The following is an 18,319-nucleotide window of genomic DNA, read 5'->3' as shown; positions in this document are numbered from 1 at the left end:
TGACATGCTTACATCCCCGCCCTGCATGTCTCTAAAAAAAAAAACAAAAACATGCAGGTATTGCCCATGTATAACAGGCAATTCCCGCATGTTTGTTGCTTTTTGGTGAAACATGCAGGGTGGAGACTCGAGCGCGTCACTCGAGCACCCGCGATACTAGGTGCAAACCAGAGCACCCCATTGTAAACTCAAGTAGCGAGCACTTGCGCTCAATACTAGTCATATAGTCATTTTTTTCTTTTAAAAATTTTTGAAAACCCTAAACCCAACGGCAAAGAATGAAAAATAAAAATTATAAAAATGGCTTTTGATCACTGTGATAGAGCCAATCACAGTGATCACAAGGAACCAAGAGGAAAAATCCTGGCTGTTGAAGACAGATCTCGGTGGGTGCCCATGTCTTTTTTTTTTTTTTCTGGAAGAGGAGGAGAAGTCCCGGCGTACGGAGCAGTAGGGACCGGGAGATGGCGGAGGTACCGGGGGAGCTTTGAGGACATAATTTCGCTCTCTTCTGACATGTATATCATGTAAGAAGAGAAATATAATTTTAATAGCTGGCACTTTTTTTTTACGTGATCACTATTAATCATTGAATAACGGTGATCACGTGATTATTTCCAAATGCTGTTCTAAAAGGCCAATGATGGAATAAGGCCCCTTAGCGGCAGCTGTTTTAATGCATATCGGCCATCGTTAAGGGGTTAAAAGGAAGCCGTTATTAAAAATTGACGTATTGTTTATTTCAGGTTTTTATGTATTGTGTATTTAATAACATTTGGGAATTATTTTTTTTTTACATATCAACAATTCTTATTAATAAAACAAATGTAGTAACATTACAATTTTCACATTGGCCATCAGAGCTATTTTAGAGTCATATTTCTAGTTCTTTGAAGAAGAGTATTCACCAGGCTGCTTATAATCACAGCCTTGATTACAATGACTGATAACATTGTGGATCACCAGCTCCTCCTCACTATGCTATAATCTATCGGTCTCAAAGTCACCGTTCTCTCCTGTTTCTCCTCCTATGTGTCTGACCGCTCCTTCGCTATCTTTTGCTGGCTCCTCTTCCTATCCTTTTCCCCTTATTATCGGGGTTCCTCAAGGATCAGTTCAGGGCCCCCTCCTCTTCTCCTTGTATACTGCCCCTATTGGACAAATAATCAGTAGACTCAGTTTTCAGTTCCATCTTTACGCCGATGATACACAATTATACATCACTACTCTTGACTAAAGATGAGCGAATTTGATCGGGTCCCTGCTTATTTGGCAAGCTGTAGCACTTACCAAATAAGCTACAGCGGGAACCTAGATACATGGAGTGCACCGGATGATCAGATGTTTGGCTCTGTAGCTGCATGTGGCACACGCATGGAGAGCATGACCTTAACTAAGGCAGGTAAGGCCTGCAGTTCTTTGGATGTTGTTGTGTGGTCTTTAGTGACCTTTTGGATGACTCGTCACTGAGCTCTTGGGGTAATTTTGGTTGGCCAGCCACTCCTGGGAAGGTTCACCAATATTCCATGTATTTGCAATTTGTGGATAATTGCTCTCACTGTGGTTCACTGAGTCCCAAAGCATTAGAAATGGCTTTATAACCTTTTTCAGACTAATAGATCTCAATTATTTTGATTCTCATTTGTTCCAGAATTTCTTTTAAACACGCAATGATGTCTAGCTTTTGATCTCTCTCACTTTGTCAGGCAAGTCCTATTTATGTGATTTCTTGATTGAGAACTGGTGTGGCAATAATCTGCCCTGGGTGTGGCTAGAGAATTTGAACTCCGCTTCCCAAAGATGTGATAAACAGATAATTTATGTTTTAAAGGGGGGCAACCAATTTTTCACACAGGGCCCTGTAGGTTTGGATTTTTCCCTTAATAATAAAGACCTTCATTTAAAAATTTCATTTTGTGTTTACTTGTGTTATCTTTGTCTAACATTTAATTTGTTTTGTGATCAGAAACATTTGGATGTGACAAACATGCAAAAGAATAGGAAATCAGGAAGGCTGCAAACATTTTTTTCACACAACTGTATTATATTGATGGCTGGACTGTACAATACAATAGATTGTAAGCTTGCGAGTAGGGCCCTCACTCCTCTAGGTATCTGCTGATTTATGTGATTATTGTTATTCTGTAAAGTATTTTATTGTTTGTACAAGTCCGCTCTAAAATGTAAATTGCTGTGGAATATGTTGGCACGATAGAAATAAAATTTTTATTATCTCTATACACAGCCAATAACACAAGATCCACAAATCACAATAGGCAATGTCACAGCTCTACCTCCTTTCACAATGACCCTTGTTCACACAAATTAGATGCTTCAACACAAAGATAGGGTCAGGACCTGCTCTCGCTGCTATTGTATAAGTGGATTTCCTGAAATAACAAGAAGCATGAATCCAGAAAACCACCAGTGGTCAATGGGAAAACTTAAGAGTTCTATTTTTTTTTAAATAATAGAAATTGTGATATGAATAAAAAGAAAACATTGCAAAAATACAAAAAACCTGATTTCGACAGTTGGTGATTTTTGATGAAAGTTGTTAAATCCTGAAAGGGAAACTATGGATTTTTTTTTTTTTTTTCCAAATCGAGCCACCTTTTGTCCAGGCAAATTATGAGTAAAGTAGGCTTTAGTAGAAAGTTTCAGCGAGAACAATCAGTGGTCAATTACAGCAACCACCCTCATCTATCGAATGGACCCAGTAAGAAGACTGCTTACTAAGAAGCCACTTAGTAACAGGGTAACAGGATCTCTTCTGCGAATGACTGAGAGCTGAGACCTGCCAGGGGTGTCACAGTCACTCTTGTGTGGAGTCAGGCTGTAAAATGTATTGACTCCAGAAATAAAAAAAGAAGAGAAATATTGATATTACTTGAAGGTGTCATCGCGGGCATTTTCGCAAAGGATTACTGGGAACGGCTGCGCAGGACGCCGGAAGGTAAGAACACCACCATTTTTTTATTCTTTTTTTTACATTCTATCTTTTACTACTGATGCTCCATAGGCGGCCTCAGTAGTAAAAAGTTGGTCACACTCGTCAAACACTATGTTTGACGAGTGTGACCAACCTGTCAATCAGTTCTCCAAGCGATGCTACAGATCGCTTGGAAAACGCTAGCATTTTGCAAGCTAAATACGCTTGCAAAATGCTAGTTTTTCTGCGGGAAAATCGCGGGAATTTAAAATGCGATTTTCCCGCGGAATGGAATTCCGGAATTCTCGCGGTAATTTCCGCGAGAGTTCCGTTACGTGTGCACTTAGCCTTAGAAGTAACATATCGTAAACATTTTCACAGTATTTTACTGCACCTTGAGATTGACAAATGGCAGACTAGGAACAGCATGCCAGTCCACGCTATGGGGGTCGGGATATGCGCTGCTCACAACCTGCTTCCATATTTGTTCAGCAGCGGTTAATTCGATTTCGTCAAACCAGGAACCAGTGAAGTCCTGTCTCCTAAAAGAAATCAAATACAACAACTCGTGAGCACGAGCAGAAAGGGCTCACGCCAAGTGCTACTTCTGTCAAATCAATTCAGCTTATACTGCAACTGCTCGAGATGTATTATGTCAGGAGAGACCAAAGGATGCTTCTTAACCAATGCAGGGCAAAAACAACCCAGCAATAGCAAGTATGACAGACCTAAAGCATTAGTCTGGAAGGCTGACATTTTTGAAAAAAAAAAAAAAAAAAAAAAAAAAAAACATTCACACAGACTGTTAGAATAATTAACCCTGTTCACTTGTAATAAAGATGTAGCTACATAAAACACATTATTACAGTATGAATAAAGTAACACATCACAATGGAGATACATTACATACAAGTACATGAGGGTCTGAAATGTAAGGCTAAGTGCACACGTTGCAGAAAATTTCTGCACAAAAACCTGAATCCCTTCCCAGAAACTACACCTATTTTTCCGCGGCGTTTTTTGTGCGTTTTTGCACGGTTTTGATGCGTTTGATGCGTTTTTTACCGCAGCGGTTTCTAAAAGCATGGGAGAAGCCTAAACCGCGGAAAAAACCGCAAAATTAATGTGCATGCTGCGGTTTTTACCGCGATGCGGTTTTTTCGCGGTAAAAAACGCATCAATGTGCACAAAAAGTGCAAAATGCATAGAAATGACTGTGCACCTTATTTTTAGAGGTTTTATAGCGGTTTTATAGTGAAAACCGCGGTAAAAACCGCTAAAAAAACGCTGTGTGAGAACACAGCCTAAGTTTCTCTTTGTGGAGAACACCATGTCATGTTCCCCTGGCAATTTAAGTAGGCAAATAGCCTCTTCAGAGAGGAAGGAGATTGGAATGCTAGTGCCATCTACTGGAAGTAGCAACCTGCAAAGTCAATATTGCCTTTTTAAAGGGCTTAGCCACGTGACTTTGGATAAGTCAAAGCAGAAAGCACATTTGCAGATACATGTTTCAGGATGCTTGCCCCTCATCAGTCCACAGCAAATTATCTGATTTGGCTGGGTGAGAAACCTCTGACAAGGGGTCTAAGGAGTAAAGTTTGTTCTTGTGGGGAACACCATCTCGGCATAAGAAGTCTTAACAGTTATGCAGTGATCCCTGAGAATTTCAACATATAAGTATACGTGCAGGAAATAAAATACCGCTTACTACTAAATTCCCATCCCTAACCTACACACGCAAACGTTCTAGGAGATTTTACAAGCTATTGTACAGACAGTTATACTTACATGTACTGTATACAAATGAGAAAAAAAGCAAAACAAGGAGAACATAGGAGTATGACATACAGTGTCTCTGCATTTTGTGCAAATAAAGGAATAGATTCCCTTTTCTTTGAGCTGGACATTACATTCATGTAGTTTCCCATTATTCTGGCTCAGTCCTTCTTGACCCTTATCCACATGTACGACACTTGATAAATGGTAACATTTTAATACTAGAGGTTAGGACAGTCTCGAATAAAGTCATTGTGATGCGGGAGAATGGCTTTTTATGTTAACTAAGCACCCTATATTATTTTCATGGACTACTGCTGTTTATTTTTTTTACTGCAGGGTATTTGTGCAGGAAATAAAATTCAGCTTACTACTAAACCCCCATCCCTTACCCACACACGCAAACTTTCTAAGAGATTTTACAAGCTATTGTACAGGCAGTTATATTTACATGTACTGTATACAAAAGAGGAAAAATCAAAACAAAAGTAATGACAGATATGACATATATATACACACATATACACACACACACACACACACACACACACACACACACACACGAGTTTGGTAATGTAATAGGCAAGTATTGCTTATATGAAGTTATGTTACACTACAAACTCTGTGGGATGGTTGTGGCTACAAAGAGGACAGTCGATTATGAATAACTAAAGAAAAAGAAGGAACTGACAATAAAAGCCCAGAATGAACACGGATAATAAAAAAAATATATACACTTTATTGAATAAATCAGGAAGGTAACAAAGGAATAAACAATGATGCAGAGGCTCACACCCATGGTATATAAAGATCAATCAAAAAGGGAATCAGGTATAATGCTAAATCGCATATATGCTATAATACACTGCTCAAAAAAAATAAAGGGAACACTCAAATAACAAATCCTAGCTCTAAATGAATGAAACATTCTAATTGAATACTTTGTTCTGTACAAAGTTGAATGTGCTGTCAACATAATCACACAAAAATCATCAAAGGAAATCATCCTTCAGCATGACCGTTTGGCCCTGGGTTCCTCCTAATGCAGGACAATGCCAGACCTCATCAGGCTGGAGTGTGTCAGCAGTTCCTGCACGATGAAGGCATTGAAGATATGGACTGGTCTGCCCATTCCCCAGACATGAATCCGATTGAGCACATCTGGGACATCATGTCTCACTCCATCCACCAACGTCACGTTTCACCACAGACTATCCAGGAGTTGACGGATGCTTTAGTCCAGGTCTGGGAGGAGATCCCTAAGGAGAACACCTGCAACCTCATCAGGAGCATGCCCAGGCATTGTAGGGAGGTCATACAGGCACGTGGAGGCCACACACAATACTAAGCATCATTTTGACTTGTTTCTACCATATATTATATACACACACACACACACACAGATTTATGTAGTTATGGCATATAACTGATCTAGAAAGAGCAGAAGTGATCTATATACGTATTGTTATGGATGAACAACCAACCTAATGGTAATGTAAGGTGTACACAGTGCAATGGAAGAATCAGGAAACTCCCGGCTGAGCAGCATCCACCCTGATGCGTGTTTTGGCAATGTAAATATCTACATCCAACCAAAAGATAAACACCAAGATAATTTTTTTTTACAGAAAGCACTTGCAAGCACTTTTAAGGCCCAAATACAATATAGATAAAAGTCATCCAAATGCACTGATTTTAGTGCCATCGGATGGCTGTCAAATGTGTATGGGGACCTCGTTTGTTCCCCTAACAGATTACGTAGGGGAACATATAGATTAAGTGGATATCATTCAATCATCAGATCAAATTTGTTTGGTGGGGAGATAAGCCATGGTTGAGCATTAAGGGCCTGTCACACTAAGCGATATCTCTAGCAATATCGCTATAACTTGTGACGTTATAGCGATATTGCTATGTCTGATACTTACCTCCGACCCGCTCCCCCGCTGCTTATCGCTGACCGCGCGAGAACAGGCTGGACCGTTTCTCGTCGTCAGCTTCCTGCGGCGCTTCCTGTGTAGACGAGCGATGCGTGGACGCGGGCGGGAGGACGCAGGATCGCCGCGTCTGACAGGTTAGTAGCGACCCCTGTCCCCAGCGATGTCGCTGGTGAGATCTGCCTGTGTGGCAGCTCACTAGCGACCACTTAGCGATGCACCAGCGATCCTGACAGCGTCATATCGTTGTCGGGATCGCTGGTGCATCGCTAAGTGTGACAGTACCTTTACTGTATATGAGGAAGTCAGGAGATATAGTCATCAGCTGAATGATAGGCTGGCAATATCTAATGTGTATGACCAGCTTAAATTAATGGCTACGTACAAATCACCTGGAAGAACTTTAAAAGGTTAATGGCATATGGACTACTCCGTTTATGTAAAGAAAGTCTTAATGTAAGGGCTTATTGACACAAACGCTTTTCTAGTTAGTGTTCTGTCCATTTCAAAAATGGACAGAAGCACACAAACCCATACAAGTGAAAAGAATCTTCACACATCAGTCTCACACACAGACCCTTGTACTTTGAGAAAATCTTACTCATGTCCTCATCTGGTTTATTTTTTGTGGGCCATTAGTATCTACAAAAGTGAGGAAAAGAAAGGGATAGCAAACAGAACCTATCCATGTTCTATCCATTTTTACAGACTCAAAATTGCACACAAATGTATGAATGTAGCATAAACTAGAATTTACAAGTACAGTGGTTGTCTAGGCCTGAACTTAAATTTTATGGTTAAGCCCTACCGATTCAGTGAAGATGCTACAGTGATAATCCACTCAACTGTAGAAGAAATATGGCACTCAAGAGATGAAATCAGAAAATTAAATTTAGTGGTATGTATAATGGCCACCGTTTCGATAAACTGTGGACCTAAAGCCCCCGTCTCACATACCGAGATCGCTGAAGCGTCACCGATTTTGTGACGCAACAGCGACCTCGCCAACGATCTCGCTACATGTGACACGCAGCGGCGACCGACCCTCCGCTGGATGTCGCTGATCGTGCTCGAATGTCCTGGGCAATTTTTTCCATTGTCACCGTCCCGCTGGCCAGCACACATCGCTGTGTTACCCGACGAGCGACCTCGTTGGCGACGCAGAACTCAGGGACACAGGCGGGAATCGTCAGAAAAGCTGCTGTGTGACAATGTGCCAACGACTGCCGAGGATCGCTGGATGGTTGCTGCATCACTGAAGAAATCTGCTGTTTGGCAGCTTACTAGCGACGCACCAGCGATCCTTACCAGGTCGTATCGTTGTCGGGATCACTGGTGCATCGCTAAGTGAAACGGGACCCTTACTCACAGCCTGTCTGTATCAGGGAGCTTATCATGCAGTGCTGAAGATAAGCATAATATCAAATTGGTGGAGGTCCGACACTTGCACCGATCCGCCATTATCTCCTCTGTAGGTTTACATGATAGAAAAAATGTTAAAGAAGAACACAGCAGCCGTATACATGGTTTAGTGGCTGCTGCAGAGTGCTGCATCTCATCTCCTATTTACCTGTTGGATCCCCATGTGATATTGATAATTGTGCTCATCAATAGAAAAGTCCTAAGCAACTAGCTTATATATTATAACAGGGGTGGGCAATTAATTTTGCCATGGGGCCGCATTAGAAATTGGGATGGTGTCAGAGGGCCGGACTAATATAATTAACTCAGTTGTACCCAATACTATATATGTATATAATATACATATGCTATCTTCTCATAAACAAACAGTATGTTAAACAATGCAAAGATTTACAACACAATGAAAATAGTCTCGTAATGGCGACTCAAATTGTAATCTTTAACCCCTTTCCTTCATTGGACGTAATATTCCGTCCATGTGACCTGGGCCCTAAGTACCATGGACGGAATATTACGTCTAGCGCCATCTGCGGCGCCCACGTGGTGAGCGCCGCTGATCGCGGCCGGGTGTCAGCTGATTATCACAGACGACACCCGGCACGTTAACCCCTTGCACACCGCGATGAAACACGATTGGGGTGTACCAGGAGTTAAAGGGAAGCATCGGCAGGGAGGGGGCTCCCTCCGTGCTTCCCTGAGCCCCCCACGGCAGCGCAATGTGCAGTGCTGCTGCGGGGGTCTCTTTCCCTACAGGTCCCCGGATCCAAGATGGCGACGGGGACCTTCGGGGGCCTGTAGGGAGCTGACTTCCTCAGTGCCTGCAATGCGCAAGCATGAGGAAGTCTGCGTCTATGCCTTTGACAGATCGCTGATCTGTGATGTGACAGCTCAGCGATCTGTCACAGGACAGTGATGTCCCACCTGGGACAATGTAAAAAAAAAAAAAAAAAAAAAAAAAAAAAAAAAAAAAAAAAAAAAGGAAAAATAATTTAAAAAAACGCTAATAAAAAAAAAAAATACTCCCTAATAAATTCATTTTTTTTTAAATAAAAAAACAAAAAAACAATAAAAATATTTGGTATCGCCGCGTCCGTACCGACCTGCCCTATAAAACTGTCCCGTTAGTTAACCCCTTTAGCGAACCACTTAAAAATTAAAAATAAAAAAACAAAGCAAAAAATGATTTATTATCATACCGCCGAACAAAAAGTGCAATAACGAGAGATCAAAAAGACACATATAAATATCCATGGTACCGCTGAAAACGTCATCTTGTCCCGCAAAAAACGAGCCGCCACACAGCATCATCAGAGAAAAAATAAAAAATGTTATAGCTCGCAGAATAAAGCGATGCAAAAATAATTTTTTATATAAAATTGTTTTTATTGCATAAAAGCGCCAAAACATAAGAAACATAAATGAGGTATCGCTGTAACCATACTGACCCGAAGAATAAAACCACTTCATCAATTTTACTGCACACGGAACGGTGTAAACGCACCCCCCAAAAGAAATTCATGAAATGCTGGTTTTTGTTCATTCTGCATCCCAAAAATCGGAATAAAAAGCGATCAAAAAATGTCACGTGCCCGAACATGATACCAATAAAAGCGTCAACTCGTCACGCGAAAAATAAGACCTCACATGACTCAGTGGGTCAAAATACAGAAAAATTATAGCTCTCAATATGTAGTGATGCAAAAACTATTTTTACAATAAAAAGTGTCTTTTAGCCTATGACAGCTGCCAAACATAAAAACCGCCATAAATAGTAAATCAAACCCCCGTTATCACCCCCTTAGTTAGGGAAAAATAATAAAATTAAAAAAATATATTTATTTCCATTTTCCCGCTAGGGTTAGAGCTGAAGTTAGAATTGGGGGGTTTCCACTGTTTGGGCACATCAGGTGCTCTCCAAACGCAACATGGCGTCTGATCTCAATTCCAGCCAATTCTGTGTTGAAAAAGTCAAACGGCGCTCCTTCCCTTCCAAGCTCTGCCATGCGCCCAAACAGTGTTTTACCCCCACATATGGGGTATCAGACTACTCAGGACAAATTGCAAAACAACTATTGGGGTCCTATTTCTCCTGTTGCCCTTAGGAAAATAAAAAACTGGGGGCAAAAATATCATTTTTTGTGGGGAAAAAAATGATTTTTCTATTTTCACACCCAGGCGTTATAAACGTCTGTGAAGCCCTTGGGGGTTCAAAGTGCTCACCACACATCTAGATAAGTTCCTTAGGGGGGGTCTGGTTTCCAAAATGGTGTCATTTGTGGGGGGATTCTACTGTTTAGGTACATCAGGGGCTCTCCAAAGGCAATATGACACCCGCAGACCATTCCATCAAAGTCTGCATTCCAAAACGTCACTACTTCCCTTCCGAGTCCCAACGTGGGCCCATACAGTAGTTTTCCTCCACATATGGGATATCAGGGTACTCAGGACAAATTGGACAACTTTTGGGGTCCATTTTCTCCTGGTACCCTTGGGAAAATAAAAAAAAAAAAGGGGACTAAATGATCATGTTTGTGGAAAAAATAAGATTTTTTTATTTTTACGCCCGGGCGTTATAAACTTCTGTGAAGCACTGGGGGAGTTCAAAATGCTCACCACACATCTAGATAAGTTCCTTAGGGGGTCTAGTTTCCAAAATGGGGTCACTTGTGGGGGGGATTCCACTTTTTAGGTACATCAGGGGCTTTCTAAACGCGACATGGTGTCCGATCTCAATTCCAGCCAAAAAAGTCAAATGGCGCTGCTTCCCTTCCGAGCTCTGCCATGCGCACAAATAGTGGTTTACCCCCACATGAGGGGTATCAGCGTACTCAGGACAAATTGCACAATAACTTTTAGGGTCCTGTTACCCTTGGAAAAATAAGAATTGAGGGTGAAAAGAGCATTTTTGTGGAAAAAATATGATTTTGTAATTGTATGGCTGTACATTATAAACTTCTGTGAAGCCCTTGGGGGTTCAAAGTTCTCACCACATACCTAGATAAGTTCCTTGGGGGGGTCTAGTTTCCGAAATGGGGTCACTTGTGGGGGGTTTCCACTGTTTAGGTACATCAGGGGCTCTCCAAATGTGACATGGCGTCCGATCTGAATTCCAGTCAATTTTGCATTGAAAAAGTCAAACGGCGCTCCTTCCCTTCTGAGCTCTGCCATGCACCGAAACAGTGGTTCCCCCCCACATATCAGGTATCAGCGTACTCAGGACAAATTGCACAATAACTTTTCCATTCCAATTTCTCCTGTTACACTTGGTAAAATAAAAAAAATTGAACCTGAAATATTTTTTTTGTGAAAAAAAGTTAAATGTTCATTTTTTTTTTAAATATTCAACAAATTCCTGTGAAGCACCTGAAGGGTTAATAAACTTCTTGAATGTGGTTTTGAGCACCTTGAGGGGTACAGTTTTTAGAATGGTGTCACTTTTGGGTATTTTCTATCATATAGACCCCTCAAAGTGGCTTCAAATGTGATGTGATCGTAAAAATAAAATGGTGTTGTAAAAATGAGAAATCACTGGTCAACTTTTAACCCTTATAACTTCCTAACAAAAAAAAAAAAAAATTTCATTCCAAAATTGTGCTGATGTAAAGTAAACATGTGGGAAATGTTACTTATTAATTTTTTTGTGTGCCGTATCTCTGTGATTTAAGGGCATAAAAATTCAAAGTTGGAAAATTGCGAAATTTTCAAAATTTTCGCCAAATTTCCGTTTTTTCACAAACGCAAGTTATATGAATTAAATTTTACCACTAACATGAAGTACAATATGTCACGAGAAAACAGTGTCAGAATCACCGGGATCCAATGAAGCGTTTCAGAGTTATTACCTCATAAAGGGACAGTGGTCAGAATTGTAAAAATTGGCCCGGGAGTTAACGTGCAAACCACCCTTGGTAGTGAAGGGGTTAAACACAGCTATGTGCTCTCCACAAACTAAGCACACAGCTTTACCTTTGGCTTCAGCAAATAAATATTTAGAAGTCCATTTCTTGTTAAAAACTCTGCATTCTGCATCAATCTTTCTTTTTTTAGCCGACATATTTAAGGGCTATAACAGCTAACCTTGCCTAATTCTTCCAATGGGAGTCTCTGCCCAAGTTTCAGAAGAACGTGGCTGCTGAAGGGGACAGGGGAGGAAGCATGTGATCTCTGTGTACCACTCCTGTACTGCTCACAGGGGCTTTATTAGGCGCTGACCACTCTATCCAGAGTCCCAGACCCTGGCCTGACGTAAACACCCAGTCAAGACCCAAACACCCAGTCCAGACCAAGTCTAAAGTAATTGATGCTAGCCTTACATTGCACCAGAGTGTCACTGGTCTGCTTGCAGCAGTATAGATCACACCACGCCGGCACGTTTTAGCAGAGTTGGAGGCGTGGTGTGTATACTGCTGCAAGCAGACGCCACCAACGGCATCTACGCAGCCCTCTCAGACCACGCCCCTCTCCAGCCTCGACCAGTCAGCGCCGCAGGTGTGGTGTGTGGGCAGTGCGCTGGAGGCAATGTTTCTGTGCCGCTCTCAGGAGGTCGGGGTCCGCTCCGCTCACCGCCACGTCTGCCGGGACTCCTCTGCTTTCTGCTTTCCTCATGAATGATTCATGAGGAAAGCAGGAACCGGAGAAATCCCGGACCACTCCGCAGGCCGGTCACAAGCAGTGGGTGGGCCGGATGCGGCCCGGGGGCCGCCCCTTGTCCAGGTCTGTACTATACCTATTGGCATTAAAAATGGAACACGTGTACATTTGGGCGACTTGGAGGATATTAACAACTAACATGCATATGAGTCTAGAGCCAGGGGAGATAAGCATCTACTAGACACCAGTAATTTTTGGATCAATATTAGAAGTTTTCAATAAATATGAAATGTCACTTACCGTATATAAGATGAGATTTTCAGCCCATTTCTTTTTAGCTGAAAGTCCCCCTCTCGGCTTATACACAAGTCATATACCTGGGGGTCGGCGGAGGAGGGGAAGCGGGGGTGTCAGAGATTATACTTACCCCCCCCCCCCCACACTTCTCCACGGCCTCCCTTTCTGCCTTCAGCGGTCATGTGGTACTGCTCATTAAACTCATGAATATGCACATATTCATGAGTGTATTGAGCGGTATCACGTGACCGCTGAAGGCAGGAAGGAAGACCGTGGAGAAGCAGGGCTGCAGAGACCGCGCCAGAAAGGGGTAAGTATAGCGATATTCACCTGTCCCGGGTCCATCGCTGCTCACCGCTGTCTTGCTGCATCCTGTGTGTTAGTGACATTTAGGCAGCAGAGGGCGCGATGATGTGGCTAGTGCACGCTGCGCCCTCTGCTGGCTGAACAGTCACTCACACAGGAAGGGCAGACAGCGGTGAGCAGCGATGGACCCCGGACAGGTGAATATCTCAGGTCCCGGGTCCTGAGCAGGAGAGGGGAGTACGGCATTTTTTTTTTTTTTTTGCAGCAGCAGCATATGGGGGCATAATATATGGAGCATCTTATGGGGGTATATTCTATGGAGCAGCATATGGGGCATATTCTATGGGGCAGCATATGGGGGCATAATTTATGGAGCATAATCTATGGAGCATCTTATGGGGGCATAATCTATGGAGCATAATCTATGGAGCATCTTATGGGGGCATAATCTATGGAGCATAATCTATGGAGCATCTTATGGGGCCATAACCTTTATGGGGCAACATATTGGGCATATTGTTCTATGGAGCATTTTATGGGGGCATTATTAACCTTTGTGCAGCATTATATGGGGTGTATTTTGTATGGAGCATCTTATGGGGCCCATCATGAACTGTATGGAGCATTATATGGGGCTCCTGATTCAATATGGATATTCAAAAACATTTAACCTACTGATGTCTCAATTAATTTTACTTTTATTGGTATCTATTTTTATTTTTGAAAATTACCAGTAGCTGCTGCATTTTCCACCCTAGGCTTATACGCGAGTCAATAAATTTTCCCAGTTTTCTGTGGCAAAATTGGGGGGGGGGAGGGTCAGCTTATACACGAGTATGTACGGTATATTCTTTGAATTATAAATGTGCAGTTATTCTGACCACGAATAAAAAAAAACTATTTACACTTGTCTGTCATTTTCATGAAAGGTTGAAGTACAGGTAATCGATGACACTAGCCAATCAAATTCTGAATAAAAAAGGAAATCAAGAACAATTCAACAAAGCAAGAGGGACATTCAGCATTTTAGGGAGATTAGAATTGTATGCTAATTTATAAGGCAGTTAAATCATAATGTACAGCGTGATTATATCCAAACTACTGAAACAAAAACATTCATATTACATAACTGAAAGCTCCACTTTCCCTCTAGCTGGGCAAACACAGACCAATCATCTCGGGGGATGCTGCCTGGTTTTAGCTATTTTCCATGAGCACACTCAGTTGACAGCTGTCTTCCCACATCATGTGACCTCTTTCACACACTGCTGAACCAGCTCACCATCTAAGTAGACTTTTGCCCCTTCTTGGAAATGACATAGTCTTACATCAAGGGAGATTATGGAGCACCCAGGCTTTCATACTCTGAGAGTCTCAAGTACTTGGCAGCTTTCAATTCACCATGGTTTTAAGCCTTGTTGCCTCCATCAAGCAAGGTGTATTACGAGACAAGAATACCAGCACACAAATGTAATTAATTTAACGGCCTAAGTGGCTTCACTAATCAGGTTTAAATGAAAATCACCATGAGAAAGAAAAACGCCTGCCCGCTAATTGTGTGCCAGCGGCAGTAAACATTGCAGGAGCATTTTGCAATTATTTTATTTCCTCATCTCGAATTCAGTTAGAAGAGGAGCAACAGATACCTGTCATCAAGGAACTACATTTACATTTTGTATCCATATGGTGAAAGGTTTCATTATTTTTCCACAGAACATATAATTATACAGTGCCAAATAAAAATCAAGACACTTGGGAAGTCACATAGTATGCTATTAGCATGACATTGAAGTATTTTTTGGAGAACATACTTCTCTGAATACTAAAAGTATAGTATATGGGAACATTAGAAAACCTGGATACTAGCACTGGGAATTCAGAACTGAATTATTGACAAAACATAATTTTAACTGAAAACACACTGACATAAAAATTTAAAATGTCATAGGAAATTGTAGTTCCTCAATCACCTGTAAAGAAAATACCACCTGACAGCCACTAAACACCAGTTACTGGGTGTAGAAAGTCTCTTCCGATGCTACTGGATCAACTTAATGATCGAGTATGTAGGCAGATTCGCTCATTTGACCTCCATCGGTACTTAAAATTTTTTTCTGGTGATCAATAAATAAGGATGCGAAATCTCTACGTATGTCAATGTCTTGAGAAATTGCTCCACTGATTAACCCTTTAATGACCACCGATACGCCTTTGAACGGCAGCAGTTAAGGGTACTTATGCCTCGGCGCCGCTTTTTAACAGCGCTGAGAAATAAGTATATAGTGCCCCCAGGGTCGGAATTTCTTCACAGGTCTCAGCTACCGGGGGTAGACCCCGGAGAACATGATTCGGGTTGGTTTTTACTGACCCGAGTGTTGCAGTCGCCATTATTAACGGAATAACGGCGACCGCAAAAAAAAAAAAAAAAAAAAGAGCCCGATTTCCCATTTAATTTCTCTTCTCTGATGTGATCGCACATCAGAGGAGAAATGAGGTCCCCCCCATCCCCGCAGTCCCTGTATCCCCCTGTGAAGTCCCCTGGGCCTCCGGCGTCTTCTTCCAGGAAGAAAACGACGGGCGCATGCGTAGTGCGCCTGCCAACATCTGACGGTCGGCACCTGGCATCAATAGGAAATTTTTCCAATTGGTTCATTTTGATCACTGTGATACACCCTATCACAGTGATCAAAATAAAAAAAAAAAATAGTAAAATCAAACTCCCCCTTTATCACCCTCTTAGGTGAAAATAATAAAATAAAAAAAAAATGTATTAATTTCCATTTTTCCATTAGGGTTGGGCTAAAGTTAGGGTTGTGGTTATGGTTGGGATTACAGTTAGGGCTGGGATTAGGGTTGGAGTTAGAATTGGGTGTTCCACTGTTTAGGTACATCAGGGGTTCTCCAAACGTGACATGGCGCCACCAATGATTCCAGCCAGTCTTGCGTTCAAAAGTCAAACGGTGCTCCCTCCCTTCTGAGCCCTGCCATGCACCCAAACAGTGGCATTCCCCCCATATATAGGGTATCAGCTTACTCAGAACAAATTGCACAGCAACTTTTGGGGACTAATTTCTCCTGCTACCCTTGGGAAAATAAAATATTGGGGGCGAAAAGATCACTTTTGTGGAAAAAATGATTTATTTTTTTTTATTTCCACGGCCCTACGTTATAAACTTCTGTGAAGCACTTGAGGGTTCAAAGTGCACACCGCAAACCTAAATAAGTTCCTTGGGGGGTCTAGTTTCTCTTGTGAGAGGTTTCCACTGTTTAGGCACATCAGGGGCTCTTCAAATGCGATCTCAAACGTACAATCTCAAATCCAGCCAATTCTGTGTATAAAAACTGAAAAGACGCTCCTTCCCTTCAGAGCTCTGCCCTGCGCCCAAACAGTGTTTTTTTCCGAACACATATGGGCTATCAGCGTATTCAGGAGAAATTGCACAACAAATTTGCTGCACTTGCTACCACTACAAGGCAAGTGGGAAGAGCTGGGAAAAGTGCCACAATTGGCGCATCTAATAGATGCGCCCATTCTGGGCAGCTGCAAGCTGCTATTTTTAAGCTGGGGGGGGTCAATATCAGTGGCCCCTTACCAGCCTGAGAATACCAGCCCATGGATGTCAGCTTTCAGAGACGCTGGTTGTCAAAAATGGGGGGGACCCCATGACGTGTTTTTTTTTTTTAAATTATTTATTTATTTAAATAAACAAAAAAAAAACAAACGGATATTACATACCTGGTAATGTGTTTTTTCAAGAGACATGACGGCACCACGAGAGGGGATCCACCCAACAAGGACAGGAACCTTCAAGATAAAAGGGGCGGCTCCACTCTCCATATCAGTTGTTTTACAGAGCACAAGAGGAACGCCGCAGGTTAGTGTATATATAAATAATGCATCCTTTATACTACTAAATTTCCAACACTCAAGGGAGTGTATAATGCTAATAATGCACCCACTAATGATGTGATCAATAGGGAGGGAATATAAGGGTGCCGTCATGTCTCATGAAAAAAACCACATTACCAGGTATGTAATACCCGTGTTTTCCATCATACATGACAGCACCACGAGAGAGTTACAGAGATTTGTATTCTCTTAGGGAGGGATCACTGCTTCTAACACTCTTCTGCCGAATGTGAGATCAGAGGTAGCAGATAGGTCTAACCTATAATGTTTAAAAAAGGTTGACAGAGAGGACCAAGTGGCCACCTTACAGATTTGGTAGATGGAAGCGTCTGCTCTCTCCACCCAAGACGTTGCCATGGCCCTCGTGGAGTTAGCTTTTAGACCCTCTGGAACAGCCCTACCTGCACTACTATACGCTAGCATAATGGCCTCTCTCACCCATCTAGCTATAGTCTGTTTAGAGGCTTTAAGGCCCTTGCTTGCCCCCTGGTATGAGACAAATAAGGCCCTCTGTTTTCTCCAGGGTCTTGTTACCTCTAAATATTGCAGGATACATCTTCTAACGTCTAGACAATAAAGCCTCTCCTCCTTCTGGTTACTAGGGTTAGGACAAAAGGATGGTAAGACTATCTCCTGAGCCCTATGATATTTTGACACCACTTTGGGAAGGTATGCTGGATCTAGTTTTAAACACAACTCTATAGTCCATGACCTGAGTGTAGGGAGGGTCCCAAACTCTACGGGCCGATGTGAGTGCCACTAATAAGGCGGTCTTTAATGTTAGAACTTTATCTGATGTTGTGTTTAGTGATTCAAACGGACTGTCAGAGATGATAGGACTAAATTTAGGTCCCAAAGAGGAGGAGTAGGGGACGGGACAGAGTCAGCTCTAGTACAGGCCCGGATAAACCTGGCCACCCACCTATTGTTTTCCAGGTCGCAGTTGAATAAGGCTGCTAGGGATGAGACGTGTTCTTTGAGGGTACTGACAGCTAACCCCAACTCTAAACCTTTCTGCAGAAACTCCAGTATTGCCACTATTGGGACTTCCCCTTCCTGTATTGGGCCTGAGATAGACAAGAATTTTTTCCATATATTTTTGTAGTCACTGGTTTTCTGCTACTGAGTAAGGTGGATATTAACCCCACT

General features: G+C 42.1%; 1 protein-coding gene across 5 annotated transcripts in view; it reads right to left on the bottom strand.

Annotated features, from left to right (window-relative positions):
* The window catches only part of FAAP20 (FA core complex associated protein 20), a 55,788-nt gene that overhangs the window by 21,630 nt on the left and 15,839 nt on the right, over positions 1-18,319 (bottom strand). For all 5 annotated transcript variants that reach the window (XM_073585403.1, XM_073585400.1, XM_073585402.1 and 2 more), the window contains exon 3: positions 3,327-3,474. In XM_073585403.1, the coding sequence (XP_073441504.1) occupies positions 3,327-3,474 (148 nt within the window). The remainder of the gene's footprint in view (positions 1-3,326; positions 3,475-18,319) is intronic.

The sequence above is a fragment of the Dendrobates tinctorius genome, unplaced genomic scaffold (assembly GCF_039654945.1).
Source record: "Dendrobates tinctorius isolate UK_male_01 unplaced genomic scaffold, ASM3965494v1 ptg000086l, whole genome shotgun sequence".
In the NCBI taxonomy this organism is placed as follows: domain Eukaryota; kingdom Metazoa; phylum Chordata; class Amphibia; order Anura; family Dendrobatidae; genus Dendrobates; species Dendrobates tinctorius.
The sequence above is the reverse complement of the archived record's forward strand: the minus strand, read 5'-3'. Positions and strand labels throughout refer to the sequence as shown.